At 48.9% G+C, this 16,511-nt stretch overlaps 1 protein-coding gene across 4 annotated transcripts in view; it reads left to right on the top strand.

Moving 5' to 3' along the window:
* The window catches only part of SPEG (striated muscle enriched protein kinase), a 101,183-nt gene that overhangs the window by 74,131 nt on the left and 10,541 nt on the right, over positions 1–16,511 (top strand). For all 4 annotated transcript variants that reach the window (XM_083471269.1, XM_083471270.1, XM_083471272.1 and 1 more), the window contains 14 exons: positions 754–954; positions 1,142–1,202; positions 1,612–1,689; positions 5,064–5,236; positions 7,221–7,247; positions 7,602–7,754; positions 8,976–9,018; positions 9,313–9,381; positions 9,767–11,990; positions 12,795–12,950; positions 13,616–13,732; positions 14,285–14,452; positions 14,970–15,092; positions 16,042–16,206. In XM_083471269.1, the coding sequence (XP_083327395.1) occupies positions 754–954; positions 1,142–1,202; positions 1,612–1,689; positions 5,064–5,236; positions 7,221–7,247; positions 7,602–7,754; positions 8,976–9,018; positions 9,313–9,381; positions 9,767–11,990; positions 12,795–12,950; positions 13,616–13,732; positions 14,285–14,452; positions 14,970–15,092; positions 16,042–16,206 (3,758 nt within the window). The remainder of the gene's footprint in view (positions 1–753; positions 955–1,141; positions 1,203–1,611; positions 1,690–5,063; positions 5,237–7,220; positions 7,248–7,601; positions 7,755–8,975; positions 9,019–9,312; positions 9,382–9,766; positions 11,991–12,794; positions 12,951–13,615; positions 13,733–14,284; positions 14,453–14,969; positions 15,093–16,041; positions 16,207–16,511) is intronic.

Raw genomic sequence — 16,511 nt, 5'->3', positions numbered from 1 at the left:
GTCTGCAGGGCTACAGGTCAGTCACCCTGACATGCAAAGGAACGGATGCACTACTTGGCCACAGGAGTTTTGTTGGACTTACAAACACAGGTCCACCCATCGGTTGACCAGGTTTGTCCCCAGTTTGCTGATCCCTGGGGCTCAGTGCATTTGTCAGAAGCTCACACAGTAAGGCAGTGGCAGCATCTTGCTGCTTTTCCACCTTTGCTCACATATGGGGATTTAATCTGAATCGATTCTTCTGGGGGAGTGGGGGCAATTACCTCTCACTCCCAGGCACGTGGAAGGACGCAGCAGACACCTGCCTTACTACCACCTTGTCCCTGAACTGTGGCAAAGCCTCCCGGCTTCCAGAACACTCTGCTGGTGATAGTGCCACAGCCTCAACCCTGGGAGTTTGCTCTGGAATTACAGCCTTTCACCGAGACTTCTCATGTTGCTTTGGTAAAAGCCTGTGCTTTACCAGCATTTAATTGATATATTAATTGGAGGCCTCTCCCTTCAGGTTTAGAACAAGTTTTCTAGAGAGGACTAGAAAACAGCAGGGGCTGGGCCTGTTCTCTCGAGAACGCCCTTTGCTTTTCCATCACTCCTCCATCCTCACAGGAGAAGTCACTTTGCCATGCCCTCTGACCTCTTTCCTTGACCAGCTGGGCCAAGGTCAAAACAGGATGACCATAACTCAACAAAACAAGGGGAAGAGCAAGGAATGGGTCTGGGTGGTGCCTCATGATGACCTGTGCTGTTCCTCAGGGGAGCCTTCTCGTACGTTCGGCGAGTGACCCAGAAGAGTTCCGGTTTGGCCTTTGCCGCCAAGTTCATCCCGTGCCGCGCCAAAGCTAAGAAATCAGCACGCCGTGAGCTTGGCATCATAGCTCAGCTGGACCATGAACGCATTGTCTACTTCCATGATGCCTTTGAGAAGAGGAATGCCATCATCATTGTCATGGAGTTGTATCCTCTATTTGGGAGATCTGGTGGTGCTTGGGAGACCCAATATCCAGGGCAGTAGGCCATTTAAAAAATATATTTTTTATTTTTTCGTAATGGTTATGAGGGACTCCTAGGAGGACACTGCTTTTAAGAAGCAGGCAGGGTGGGGTCTCTACTTACATGACATTTCCCTTGACGGACTACACAGCTGCACAGGAGAAGAAGTGCTAGAGCGGATTGCGAGGAAGACCTCTGTGAGCGAATCTGAAGTAAGAGCAGGCTGCTGTCATGGGAACAGGCCCTCAAGGCCATCTTATCTTCATTGTCCTGGGAGAGCTTCATTTCTTAGAAAATGTATTAACGCCCCTTTTTCAACCTGTATGGCTTTCCTATTAGTTTACATGCAATAATAAAAAAACCACAGCAAAAGAAAACAATTGTACAGGCAGTGAAGCAGCAGGTAAAGTAAACTCATAGAGTTTGAAAATGATTGAAAAGCAATAGATAAAAAACCCAAAACCTAGCTAAACAAGTACCAGGGACAAGGACGAGCAGATTTCCATAGCAATGACAAGTTGGTGGTTTGGGCTCCAATCCCACCTTCTGTGTGTGTCTAGTTGGATGCCTCTCTTTTTGACTGTACCTTACTCTGACTGTTGCTGGGTTACTCCCCTGCAGATACGTTGCTACATGCGGCAGGTCCTGGAGGGTGTCAGCTACCTCCACCATCATGGCATCTTGCACCTTGACATTAAGGTGAGTGCACCCTGGCGTGTCCTTCTGTGGTCAGCCTTGGCCCTCATCTGTATTCCCTGAGCATTTGGCTCAGCCGGGTTGGGCTTCAACTCTTCCTTTGTACAGACTGAAATCATGGGTCCCGTCATACATTCAAAGTACTACGATACCACTTTAAACAGTCATGGCTTCCTTCCGAGCAAAGAATCCTGGGGAATGTAGTTTGCTAAGGCTGCTCCCCTCACAGAACTATGATTCCTAGAGTAGTTTAACAACCAGTCCTTCCCAAGGAACCTAGTGTGGTGCAGCAAAATTATTATTCCTTATTATTCTTTATTAAATTTATATACAGTGGTGCCCCGCAAGATGAATGCCTCGCAAGACGGAAAACTCGCTAGACGAAATAGTTTTCTGTTTTGGAGGTGCTTCGCAAAATGAATCTCGTATGGGCTTGCTTTGCAAGACGAAAATGTATTGCGAGTTCCTGCGGGTTTTTTTTCCTCCCCCCCTTTTTCTAAGCCGCTAAGCCGCTTATCAGCTGATCCGATAAGCCGCTAATAGCACTAATCCGCTAATCCATCAATGGGCTTGCTTCGCAAGATGAAAAAATCGCTAGACGAAGAGAATCACAGAACAGATTCTTTTCGTCTTGCGAGGCACCACTGTACCACCCTGTATCCGCAGGTCTCAGGGGAGTTCACAAGATAAAATTACAATATAAAAAACACAAAATACATACCGTATTTTTCTTTCTATAACACTCACATTTTTTCTCCTAAAAAGTAACGGGAAATGCCTGTGCGTGTTATTGAGCGAATGTGTGGTCCCTGGAGCAGACTGGTCCGAGTGCAGAGGCAAAAATCAGGCAAAAATCAGATCCTGCGTCACGGAGGAGGGAAAGCTGTAGAGGAGGCTGCTGCTTTCCTGCATTCTGCCTCAGGGTCACCCCAAATTCACCATCAGATCACATAGCATGTCTATGGCTACAGCCCGCACCAAAAAAATCACGCACCCACTGTTGCCTGGGGCCACAATGGTGCAAAAACGTGGTTACAAAGCACAGATCCACATGGATCCTCAGGATTTTTGCATTGGGCTACCCCAAACTCACCGTCAAATCACAAGTCTGTGGCCACAGCATGAAGCACAAAAATGATACATCCACTGTTTCATTCAGAATATTTTTTCTTGTTTTCCTCCTCTAAAAAATATGTGCGTGTTATGGTCAGGTGCGTGTTATAGAGCGAAAAATACGGTAATCAAAATATCAACAGAAACAGCTGAATAACACACACCCCAACATATAAAAACAGTTAAAAACAATTTACTTTTTAAAATAAAAATAAAAAACACAATTAAAAGCAGTTTTAAAGAATGTAAACAGTACTCTCTGCTGGGCAGCAGCAGTCCTTTTTTCAGGCCCCGCCCTAGGCCTGGTGGAGAGAGGCAGGAGCAGGACCCTCAGACTCTCAGCAGGTGTTCCTTCCTTCCTGGGCAGCAGTCCTTTTGTTGTCTGTCAGGCCCTGCCCTGACAGGGAATGGCTAAACTAATATGATCTTTGATGCTGTGGAATTAGACTTTGCTCAAGAAATGTGTTGGTGAGAACTGCTATCCTGTATTGCAGAAACAATTGGAAGGCCCCGGGCTTGTCTCCCTTGCTTTTCAATTCCCTAACATCCTTGGCTTTCCACCAGATCTCCACTGGGCTAATGAATGGGCTGCAAGGAGGTTCTGGGGAGCTTATGGAGTAAGAACCAGCTTGGGTAGCCAAAGGTGCCACACTGCCTTGTGAGAACAAAAATTCCAAACAACCTGAGGTTGATGGCAGAACCCCCTTATAATATATGCTTGTTAAATAGAGAGAGTGATGTTCTCAAGGTACCTGTAATCGATAGTATGTTGTTGTTTTATACCCTGCCTTTTCCCCTGGTGGGACTCAAGGCACCTTACAGATTAAAAATAAAAAACTGTATGTGTATAGTTTGAATTCTATTAAAACTACAGTAAGGGTGAGCAGAAGGGGAAATGTGATCTACTAGTAGATTTCTGGGTCACTTGATGTAGATTGGCAAGGATTTCTGACTCCCCAATTGTTTAACAATGACAGCAACAAAATTATTATTGCCATCATTGATTTGTCAGTTGCCTTCTGAACAGCTGTCTCAAGACAATGTGCACTAAAGATAATAGGAAACAGTTAAAAACACAAAAAAGCAAACACATTTAAAACAAAACTAAAACCGTATAATGTAGACACTTGTGGTAAAGACCCATTTATCCAGCTGGGAAAGCCTGTCTGAACAAAAATGTCTTCAGTTGTTTCCGGAAAGTGCAGATAATGGGTGCCTGTCGCATCCCTCCCTTAATTATACTGCTGAAATGAAGAAAAAACATTTTTAGGGTGGGAGGATAACCAGGAGTGGATTTTTGTGTGAAAGGATTGTGAGCTCTGTTTTGTTCTCTTACTCAAAACAAATTATTGGGTCTGGTTATTTTATTCTGAGAAACACATTTGAGATTTTTCAAGAACCGTACAATAAAACCAAAACAACATGTAAACCAGCACACATAGTACATAAATGTAAAGAATAGTATACAGAGAACCCCAAACAGGGGAGAAAAGGAAAGAACGAACCCCTCCATCCCCTGTCCAGAATGGGAATAACACCAGGAAGACGACACACCTTGTATACAATCTCACCATTAGGACACATATATCACAAAACAATGAAAGAAAATGGGGGCAGGAGGCATGCACATTCTATGGGACACGATAAGAAATGATGCCGCCCCACCTACGATATCACACTTCACCAAAAGAATTGTTGACAGAGAGGTGGCCTAGGCTCCCCCACCCTGTAATTATTATAAGAGAGAGAAAAGGAACCTGCCACTTTTTATTTCACCTTTGGCTGGGTGCGTTTTTCAGATAAAGGTTCCTGCCATACCTGGTTGTGCCACCTCTGGAGGGTAGGTTGTGGTTCACTTTTCCGATCTCCATCCATACAACCTGGAGGAGATGGATGGCATTGAAAATTTTTATGTGACCTGCTGGTACAGTTCTCTGGATTTGTGCAAATCTAAGCGATCAATAAACACACATGCTCCTCCATTCAGGAGATTGCTGGAAATAGTTACAAGCATGCATGACATTGAGGAAGCAGTAGACATGAAAAGGGGCTAGACACCTTTCTGAAGACCACAGCATAGCTCACTGGTGTGAATAATGCAATGTTGGCTGTAGGGAATCCCCTGGAGAAGGGAATGATTTCTGTAATCTGTGCCTATTGTGGGTGAGTATCTGTCACATTTCAGAGTTGTGAATTATTTCGCTTACTTAGCAGCTTTTTCTCGGGGCACCTCCTTAATACCTCTCCACTTGCCTTTCCCACAGCCTGAAAACTTGCTGCTGGCTGAACCCGGCAGCGATCAGGTGCGGATCTGTGACTTTGGCAATGCCCAAGAGCTGATTCCGGATGAGCTGCAGTACTGCAAGTATGGCACCCCCGAATTTGTGGGCCCCGAGATTGTCAGCCAGAGTCCAGTCTCCGGTGTCACCGATGTCTGGTAAACAGATGCACCTGCACAATATGATGTATGTCTGTGCACACACATCTCTGAAAGGAGCACCAGAAAGGAGAAATTAAAAGCTAAAGGGGAATTCCTGAGCTTGAGTATTGGGCAATTTCAGGGAGGAGGAATTCCTGGGATAGGCCCTTGCTTAACCTGTAGTCCAGAAGATTTTTTCTGGGACTGTGGGATGCCTATTGGAAGAACAAACTCAATTGACCTGGGCTTGCAATTGCTGGTTTGCATGGGGCAGAATCCGCACAAGAGAGGCATCAGGGTTGCTCCCTGTCATGGACTGTGCAGCTTGTTTTGTTGCGTTGACTCTTGCAGATCAGCCCATGCTGTTTCCCTTTAAGGACAGTGCAAAACACTTTTGTATAAGTCTTACTTGGGGAGTGTGAGCATGATGCACTGGCTCATTATTGTCCATTCTACTGTAGTGTATTTGTTTCAACCTTAAGTTGGATCCCGACCTCTTGAAGACGGTTACAAATCCAAACACTGCAGACCCTAGAATGGCCTGGTGCTCTGGACTCCCTGATCATGGAGTCATACCATTTGCTAGCCGGGGCTAATCTAATCTATCTATCGTTACATGCACCCCAAGGCTCAAAGCAGTGAGAACTCCAGGGGTGTGTCATAAACTTGATTTCTGAAGGCTTGCTTTTGTTTTGTGACATATGGTTTATTTTCACATGCATACAGTACAAGTTGAACATAGGTGGAGTTTCAAAGCATTAAACACACTCCAGCAGATGCTTCTCCCTCATCAGATTAGGGGGGCCACTAGCAACATAGTATTCTTGCAGAGAGCAAAAACAGAGGCATATGAGTTAGCACATTTCACAACTGGGAGAGGGAAGGTAAGCCCCCTTCCCAAAAGGCTCTCTTCTGGCAGAGGGGTCTCCAGCCTTTAGCTCCTGTAGAAACAGATCGCTTCTACTTGACCATCTACCGTACAGTGGTGCCTCGCAAGACGAAATTAATTCGTTCCGCAAGTTTTTTCTTCTTGCGAGTTTTTCGTCTTGCGAAGCATGGTTTCCCATAGGAATGCATTGAAAATCAATTAATGCGTTCCTAGGGAAACCGCCTTCAGACCAGGTCCGGGGACAGTCTGTCCCCCGACCTCTTCTGAAGGCTGGGGGGGGGCAAGGGCTTTTCTTCCCACTGCCAGCCTTCAGAAGGCTGTTCTGAAGGCTGGCGGTGGGAAGAAAAGCCCTTCTTCCCACCTCCCGCCCCGCAAGCTCCGGGGACAGGAGGGCTTTGCTGCCGACCGCCAGCATTTTAAAAGCCCCTGCTGTCCCGGGGCGATTTTAAAATGCTGGCGGGCGGGAGTGAAGCCTCCGCTGTCCCGGGGAGATTTTAAAATGCTGGGGGTCGGGAGCGAACGCTTCGCTCCCGCCCGCCAGCATTTTAAGATCGCCCGGGGCAGCGGAGAAGTCTCCGCTGTCCCGGGAAGTCAGGCGGGGGGGGAGCAAAGACTTTTGCCCCCCGCCGGCCTTCAGAAGAGGTCCAGGACCTCTTCTGAAGGCCGGCTGTGGGCAAAAGTCTTTGCTCCCAACCGCCAGCAATTTAAAACAGGTCCCCGGAGATTTCCCTATGGGCTTTCGTCTTGCGAAGCAAGCCCATAGGGAAATTCGTCTTGCGAAGCGCCTCCAAAACAGAAAACCCTTTCGTCTTGCGGGTTTTCCGTCTTGCGAGGCATTCGTCTTGCGGGGTACCACTGTATTTTGCAGAACAAAGCCACCACACCTTAGCTGACAACTGAAATAGCCCTTCTATTGTCCAGACTCTAACCTTACAATCACAGAATCATTGAGTTGGAAAGAACCTCAACCAGCTCAACCCTGATACCATTATCCCATTTAATCTATCTATCCTTAAGATCACTAAGTATAGGTACCACCTGGATCATATAACTTAACTCCTCCTAGAGATGTCCTGTCAAAGCACTGAAATTTTGTCTGTTCTTTTTTTACAGGCCAGTGGGAGTAATCACATATCTATGGTAAGCCTCAGGTTGGAGGACTATGCTAGGACTGTTCAGGTTCTTCCCATCTCCCTTGCAGCTCTACCATATTATGGTAAAGAGAAGGCACAATGAGAAATACCAGGGCTCTTGCTTGTCCTGGAAGCAGATAATTCCACCACTATGCTTTGACATAGTGTTCCCATTCAGCTCTCCAGAGAGCCATGCTCTACTGTCTCCAGGGTGTGAATTATGGCTTGGGGAACCTTGAAAAGCTACCCTGGTAAATTTCCTCACCCCATCACTACATCCTTGCATGCAAGGGCATAGGAAACCCAGAAAGCTTGCCCCAAGCCTGCCAGCCAATGATTTTCTGACTATTCCCTCTCTCAGTCTCACAGGGATCTCACCGTTTGTGGGTGAGAACGACAAGACCACACTCATGAACATCCGCAACTACAACGTGGCTTTTGAGGAGAGTATGTTCACAGGACTGACGAGAGAGGCTAAAGGCTTTGTTATCAAAGTACTGGTTAATGACCGCCTGTAAGTAATAGGGTATATTAAGGGTCTCCCTGAGGATTAGATAGAGGCATTTACCTGTGTGGGATGCAAAGAGGACTCCCCACACACAAACTCCCCGCCCCCATGGCAGAGAGAGTAAAAAAACAACTATAATTATTCCTCCTCTGAGAAAGGGAAAGCTATGTGTCCAGAGGCACAGAAAGAAAAGCCACTTTAGAGTGGGGCCAAAGAGAGTTCCAGGCCTCCCCTACCTTTTTATTGTGTATTGATGATGATTTGTGCTCAGAATGCTCTCAGGGGGGCCACACATGATCCTGTGGCTTCCTGTTGAAATCCTGTGACTTTTTTTATACCACAACGATTCTGGTATACTTTTGTTCAGCTTTTGTAGTCTTATAACCCCTACAGGTGGCAATAATGTGATAGCATTGAGGAAGCATTACAGAAGTCAAAGGAAACCAAAATAAATCTCTAATGGACTGTTATTGTGCCAAGAACATATTGCAGAACACACACACACAACTGCCCAAACAACTGCCCAAAGGGGCCAACACGCACTACATCCACTTTAACACACCTTTTGCACTTAGGAAAATTACAGAGAAATGCACTGGAAAGTGTGGGACGAATGAATGGTTAAGGAGATATAAGAACCCCAAACTAGCAAATGAGGATGAACGATCATTGTTGTATAATCTCCCCACAAACAAATCGGAATGAAGACCAGACATGGCATAACCTCTGTCTATGTAAGCTTTGTTTAAGCAAATCAGGATGACAGCTCAGTAAAGTTGTCTGAAGGAGGCCAAAGACACACAATGCTTGGGGACAACCCCACCCCGCCAAAAAGCAAGAATAGTGTGTTATTTATTTATTTATTTAATGTATTTTAATCCTACCTCTTGGGGGGGGGGAAGGTGATTGTGCAAGAGTGATCCCACTCTTTTTAAGCTGTGAGGTTTGTTAGCTGTTCTAGAAAGCAAGGAAATGCTCTCGCAGTCCTTTGATTCAAGCCTGGGAAGAAGGAGCGTTGGAAGGCAAGTAATCAGAGGAAGCCATTCTGCTTTTGGTGGGAGAGAGGAGAGTGATTGGAGGTGGGCTGGAGGAAGCAGAAGGAAAGGAAAAGGACATGCTGAGGAGCAGTGTATGGAAGTGTGGGGTGTGTGGGCTTTAGCTGCAGCTTTCCTCTACACTAGCAAATGCTGTATCTACATATTGACTCATTCTTGTTTTCCTTCCCAGGAGACCCAATGCAGATCAGACCCTGGAACACCCCTGGTTCAAGGTAAGTCCATTTGCTGATGCCTCTTTAGAAAGAGAAGTGGGGCCCATGTTGGGTGGTGGTGCCTTTCTCCAGGCAGGAAAAAATCTTGGTAGCTCAAAGTGGGAGAGGTTCCTTCAAGCAAAGGCTTCTGCCACACATGCAGGGAGCAAAAGCAACTCTTTCCAGCTGCCTGAGCCAGAGGCATCTCTTTGGCCACTGTGGGAAACAGGCTGGACTAGATAGGCCTTTGTTTTGACCCGGCTACAGAGCTCTGCTTGTTCTTCTGACCCTGCCTGCTTCCACCCTTCCTTTCAGACATTAGCCAAGGGCAAGAGCATCAGTACAGATCATCTCAAGCTCTTCATATCTCGCCGGAAATGGCAGGTAAACTTGGTACCTGTCAGCGTGCTGGCAATTTATTGATTGGTTGATTTGTGGTTGTGAATTCCAGCAGCAAAATTAAGGAGGAGGTGGGTGGTAAGGTGGACACCATTGTGCAGAAAATGCTGCCGTGGAGCACAAGTGGTGTGTGTGTAATTGTGAGTGTCTGTGTGTGCATATGGCCCTGACAGTTTTCCATGGTGCTCTTCAGATGTTGTTGGTCAACCAACGTGTCCAGTGGTCAGGGATGATGGGAGCTACAGTCTGACCTCATCAAGAGGGTGGGCAGCCAAGCCTGTGAAATGAGGTGTGGGTGGAACAGAGGCTCTCTGGGTCTTTGCTTGAGCTCCATCCTATTCTCCCCTCAGTGTGTGCTTTCTTTCCCCAGCGCTCCCAGATCAGCTACAAGTGCAACATGGTGCCACGGCCAATTCCTGAGCTCCTAGAGGACACATCCAGCCACTTGTCTATTGCTGTGCCTCGCCTCCTCAAGGAGACCTCGGTGTTGTCCTCCTCTTCGGATTCTGATGACCCAGAGGAGTTGCCCTACATTCCCATGCCCCATCAGCCTGAATTTTCTGGCTCCCGCATGTCCCTCACTGAGATCCCAACAGATGATGAGCCTCCCAGCCCTGAGGGGGCTCCAGCAGATGAAGAGGGCACATTGATGGAGTGGCAGGATGATGAGGGGCAGGGAGCTGTGGTGGATCCCAAGAGAAAGGAAGAAGCAGAGCTCTCTTTCAGGAGGCAGAAGGGCACGTTGCCACGGAAGCGCTCCACAGAGGCTGAGGAGCCTGGCTCTTCCGACGAGGAGACTCGCGAGGCCCAGAAAAGGCCAGAGTACCCCAGGAAGGCGCTGAAGAAAGGCTCCAGCCTGGATTCCCCAGAAGCATCTGACAAAGCTTCGCGTAAGGGGGAGCTGCGCCGTGGCAGCTCTGCCGACAGCGCCCTGTTGCTTAGTCTCCCCTCGGATGAAGCGGAGCCCCACTCCCGCAAACGCCTGACCAAAGCAGCCTCCATGGAGCTGCCCCGTCGGAGCCCCAGCCCCGGCACGTTGTACCGCAGGAAGGGCGGGCTGCCAGAGGAAGAATACACCCAGCGCCTGGAGGTCATGCGGCAGCGCCTGCTGCACGGCAGCCCCGTGGACGGTAAGCTGAGCGGCTTGCGGGGGCCGCTGCTGGAGACCCTCGGCCTTGAGAAAAAGGGCTTGAGGCCTCCCAGGCTGGAGAAGCAGCTGTCCCCTGGGCACAAGATGGTGCGCGCAGCCTCCATCGAGACGGCTCCGCAGCACATGCCCCCTGAGGGGCGCCTCCTCCAAAAGAGCAGCTCCTTCAGCCAAGGCGACGGGGAGCCTGTCACCCTGCACCGCCGCTCTGGAGCACCGCTGGAAATCCCCTTAGCCCAGGCCGAAGTCCAGAGGCTGAAAGAGACACCGTCCCTCTCCGCTCTGAATGAATCCAGGCCCCACACGCCACACGAGGTTCCCTCCAAGCCACCTACCCCTGAGGCGGAGGTGGGAACAAAGCCCATCAGCAGGGCTAGCTTGAGGAGACCAACCGCCAAGGGACCTGAGGAAAAGGCGTTGGTGAGATTGTCCAAACCTGATGCTCCAGAAGCTGTGAAAGCCATAGGCTCTCCAAGGAAGCCAACAACTCGCACACCCATCTCACCCACCCCAGGCAGCTCGGCCCCCAAGCGTTCGGCCTACGCTGATGTCATGCAGAGCCTGGCTGGCGAGTCATCCCAGGTCCCTCACAGGGAGGCTGCAGAACCTTCTGCGGCTGCCTCAGAAGGTATACCTCAAACCTCTCCAGCTCCAACACAGTCCCACCCCACTGCTGCCTTTGCCAAGAAGGCTGCGCAGACCCCCAGCAAGGAACCCTCCCCCCAAGTTCGCTCCTCCAGCGCTGAGCACATTCTGGACATTGACTCTGAAGAGGTCTTTGAGGCCAAATTCAAGAGGGGCAGGGAAGGCTCCCTCAGCAGGGGCCGCAAGCTGCTCTCCAGGTCTGAGGAGCGGCAGCTGGCCGGGCCGCGGGAAGAGGGCATCTACCGGCCAGGCCCTGTGGGTGCCCCACTGGAGCTGTCCAAGTCTGGGGTCTCTCGACACCTGGGCGAGCGCTCTCGTTCTGTGCAGGACCTGCATGAAGTGGAGAAGGAGGGCGGCTTCATCCGCAGGATGTCAATGCGACTCCGACGCACGCCTCCCGTCGAGAGGAGGAAGGCCAAGGAGGAGGAAGGAGGGGGGGCGAGGCTGTCTGGGGGCCTGGCTTCCAAGGACAAAAAGGACTCGGACAGCCAGCTGTCGGAGCCTGGCTCCAATGAGTCACCCGTCATGGCTGTGCGCAGGAAGATCGGGACCACCATGGGGCGCCTCTCCACGCATCTGCGCAGCCACTCACAACGTGGCGAAGAAGACCAGGCAGCTGCTGCTGGTGGCGACCGTATCAGGCAGCCTGAGAAAAAAGCTCCTTTCCTCTCTCACCTGCGCCGTGCAACTTCAGAGGGGGAAAACCTGCGTCAAGTGGGTATCCCGCAGAACCAGCTGGCAGCCCAGTCTGCAAGTGTCCCTTCCACAGAGTCCTTCCAGTCTGACACATCCACAGGCAGCGGTGAGCAATGGTCTACAACCATTTCCCACCTGGGAAAGCATGTGTGTGTTATGGTTGATGTTTCTCCATTGAGGGAGCATGGCTCCTCTGTGCATGTTTAAAGGCATCCTTTATAATTGCTGTATGACTTTTAATGTGGGGGAGGGAGTGAGGCTTACAAATTGTAGTTCCACCAACTTGTTGGCCACTTTTTTGGTTGTGGTACAAGTTCCAGGAAAATGCTGGAGGAACTAGGGATCAAGGAAGAGAGAAAAAAGAGAGAAGAATAAGTTGGATATTTTAGAGGATGCTAACACAGCTGAGGTGGAAGAGTATGTGTGATCTGAGAGTGACTAATCCTGCTCTGAGCACACCACACATCCAGTAGAAGCTTCTTCTTTGGCGATCACTCATAGCCGAGTAAGATTGTCTTCCATAAACACAGTTTTAACAATGAGTCTGTAAGTGACTGTGGAGGCCAATTCTGGACCCACACATCCTTCCACAGTGAGGACATTGGTTTCCGGGTGGGAGTTGATCACGGTGTGGATTTGCCAAGCGTGCCTTCCTCCTAGCATGTTTCTCCCTTGCGTCCTGAGTTTGAGTGTCTACAAAGCCCGTGACACCTTTGGTAAAGGCTGTTCTCCAGCTGGAGCGCTCGCAAGCCATTGTTTCCCAGTTGTCAGTGTTTATACTACATTTTTAAAGATTTGCCTTGAGACAGTCTTTAAAGCAAGCACTGCGTCAATCAGGCACCCCAACAATTTCCCAGGATTCTCTTGGCTTACGCAAGAAAGAGCCCACCCATATCTGTCATTTTCACAGGTCCTGGTGAAAGCCAGCGGCGCGGTTCTCGCTGGGAACGCTGGAGCTTGTCCAGATCCAAGAAAGACAAGGTTGCTTCACAGCCCAACATTCCTGCCAGCCTGAGAGGGGACGGTGTTGTCATTATGAGCCAACCCTATGTGCTCAGCGAGTCAGGTATGCCCACGAAGAAGTGTGGGGCTGCCATTGAGATAAATTCAGCCTGGTGTGGCTGGCCAGTGGAAGCCAGCCGCCGCCAGAAAGTTCCAGCTGCCGGGGCAATTAGAGCGGGCCGTTCTAGGGAAACGTGATGGCAAAGGACTCCACTCCACTCTATAGGGCAGGGGTGGGAAACCTTTTTCAGTCGGAGGGCCATATTCCCACGTGGGCTGCTTGTCAGTGGTGGGCACAGCCAGGGGCAAAACGGAGTGGAAGAGGTGGGACTCCTTAGAGCAGGCCAGATTCCAGTCATGCAAAAGTCAGAGGTTACTCCTCACACCTCTAAATGACCAGGCAAGCAAGAGGCATTATTACCATTAAGGGACACATTCTAGCTAGGCAAAAACACTCAAGGAAACCATGGAGCAGGACCAGTGAGGGGTGGAGCGTGGGAAAAGGGGGTGGGGCCTATGGAGAGAGGCATTGGCTGTGTAGAATTCTGAGGGCCAGGCAGAGAGTCCTGTGGAGCTGCAATTGGCCCCCAGACCTGGGGTTTCCCCAACCCTGTTGCAGGGGATCATTTCTATGCTGGGGATGGAATTCCTGCCAAGCCTTTTAGCACCATCTATGTGGTACTTGGAAGCAGCCTCGGATTTACCCCTTTTATTCTTTGTCCAACGCAGACTTCCCTCCAGTTTTCCACATAAAATTGAAGGACCAGGTACTGCTGGAGGGAGAGGCAGTGCAGCTCTGCTGCCTTCCTGCAGCCAGCCCTGCCCCTCGCATACTGTGGATGAAAGGTAAGCATTGTGTCACAAGGAGCGCGTGTGTCTGCATGTTGGGAGTGGAAGAAGCAATATAGCTTCTTGACTCTCAAGATCAGAAAGGTGGAGCCTGATACCTGCCGAGTTGTTTCCCAGTGTGTGATTCCTAACAGTTATCTTACCAGACAGCCATGATGCAATGCCACCCAAGGCAGGTTCAGCCACAGAGCTAGGAGAGGTCAAGCCCAGAACTGAGCTGCCATTTGGGCGTCCATGCAGACAGACCTAGCTGTATACCCTTGCATCACCATGATGCAAATTGCGTATCCTTGCACTGGTTGCCATCCAAATGGTTACATTCTCTTGGAACTCAGAAGTGCCGAACTCTGTTGGGATAGGGACCCCTTGGGTTCAGCCAGGCAAAGAGGTGCTCCGACTTCTGATGAAGCTCACATGTTTGAGTAACTGAGTATGAACTCTGTGGCAAAGATGCATTAGAGCACAAGCTACAGGAGGAGGATGTAAGGCAGTGTGCAATATTGATATACCTAGAGTGGTTGTACGGATCGGTTTTCTTGTCCTCTGCAGATAAGAACACCCTGGTATCAGAGGGTGTTCTCAACATTGTGGCATGTAAAGATGGCCGCCAGCTGCTCACCATCTCCAAAGTCTCCAAGAAGGATGCAGGCTTGTATGAATGCAACGCTACCAATGCGCTGGGCACTGCCACCAGTTCCTGCACCCTGGCTGTAGCAAGTAAGGATAGAAAAAGAGTGCGCTGTGGTTCCCCACCACCCCAACCAAACATCTATGAGCGGCAATATATCTCATGTAGCAATGGAAGAGAAATATGACTCAGTGTGCATTGACAACCGAATCTATAAAATTCACCTATTCTGAAACAGCTCTCCCTTTGCATTCACACTCATCTGAATTCTGAAGTGCAGTTCTCCAACCAAATAATCTTTACAAAAATGCATGTATTATAGGAATATATGCATAAAAATGAAGATATTTGTGTAAATACGTGTACCTTAGTTTAAAAAAAAATGCATGCAGAAATTTATCAAGAGAAATTTGTACTGAAATGATGGTACATGAGGTTTTTTTTTAAATCCACAAATTCCTGCAAAATGTGGAGAACTGAATTTAAGACTGGAAAAATTAGAAACTGTGAGAAACGAAATCGACAGATCCTTCCATCCCATATCTCATAGGTTACTATTTCATGCTCTTCCATTTATTTCTCTTTTCTCAAACCTGTTCCTAACAGAGATTCCTGGGAGACCAGGCACCCCAGAAATCCCCCAGAAGTACAGGAACACAGTCCTGGTGCTATGGAGGCCAGCGGATACTCAGGCACCCTGCACGTACACGCTGGAACGGAAGATGGATGGTATGAACTGGTGGGATGTGGAAAATATTGCCAGCTGCTTTCTGCCCTTTCCTTTGCAGAGGCTCTAGTCGTCACATGCATTCCCCTGGTTCTTTATGGACCTTCTGGGGCTCCATATCCACCACCTCCATGTTCACATGTGCAGAATTTTTTATTCTTCTAATAAGGCTACAGTGCAACTCGCAGTCATCTTCTCATTCCTACTCCTTTAGTTGCCTGCCCATTCCCAAACAGCTGGAGGTACAAGACTGAAAAGTATTGCTTCCTAGTAGTTTCCCTTCCCCATCCTCTTGCATTATATGCAGTTCAGTTACAGATTCAGCCCAAATCTGAGGACAAGATACGGAGTTCATCACCTTTCTGTACAGATGGGTGTTTTCAAGACTAGGTTCAATCTTCATGCAAGGCACAGCCTCTTCCAGTGAGCCCCCCCCCCCTCCCTGAGGCAATATCCAGCCACTGTCACACATGTTTTGGTAACATGATCCAGATTAGGCAGATATGGTACACACCCTACGTGGAGCTGATTCCAGAAAAGGTTCAGAAACTTCAGCTGGTGCAGAATTCAGTAGCTAGGATGGTGCTTATCAGAGCATATGACTCCAATATTGTTCATTGGCTAACTGTTCCTAGTTCAAAATCCTGGTTATGACTACAAAGCCCCAAAACAGTTTGGGACCAAGCTATCAACAGTCCTATCTCATTTGCATTCTTCCCCATGCTTTGTGGAGCTCCCTGCTCTGCCCTAATCAACCCTCTCTTTACCTGCGTTTCAGTCTGATGCCAAATCTTTTTTTCTTGCACCATGTTTTCATTTTGATTTTTTCCCTGCATTCTGTGGTTGTTGTTTTTGTTTGTTTGTTTCTGGTTTTCAGCATTGGTTTTGTTTGGTCTTTAATGTGTTATATTTACTGCAGATAGCTTTGATGTTTTCCTTCCCCCGCCCCAGGAGAACATGAGTGGAAGTTGGTAAGCTCAGGCATTGCTGACTGCTACTTCAACGTGACAGATCTCCCCGTTGCGAGCATGGTCAAGTTTCGTGTTGCCTGTGCTAACAAGGCCGGACAAGGCCCCTACAGCAACCCCTCGGGGAAGGTCTTCATTGAGGGTGCAGGTGAGGACGAGGGAGGTGCTCTTAGTCCTGACAGCCTGAACCAACCAATAGGTTGCCGGGGCTGTGTACACACCATACATTGAAAGTACATTCCCACCACTACTAGGAATCCTAGGAGCGGTTGTTTACCCCTCCAGGACCTTTAACAAATTACAGTTCCCAGGATTCTTGAGGGGGGATTTGTTTCAGATATATGGTATGCTTCAAAAACTGAATGGTGTGCATGCAGCCATTGTGCTTGCAAGTACTCCACAAGCCATGTCCTAAATTCTGGCTGCAAGCCCACCAAATGGTATCAAGGTGCA

This window comes from Podarcis liolepis (assembly GCF_965112155.1).
Source record: "Podarcis liolepis genome assembly, chromosome: 1".
In the NCBI taxonomy this organism is placed as follows: domain Eukaryota; kingdom Metazoa; phylum Chordata; class Lepidosauria; order Squamata; family Lacertidae; genus Podarcis; species Podarcis liolepis.
This window is presented reverse-complemented; position numbering and strand designations above follow the sequence as displayed.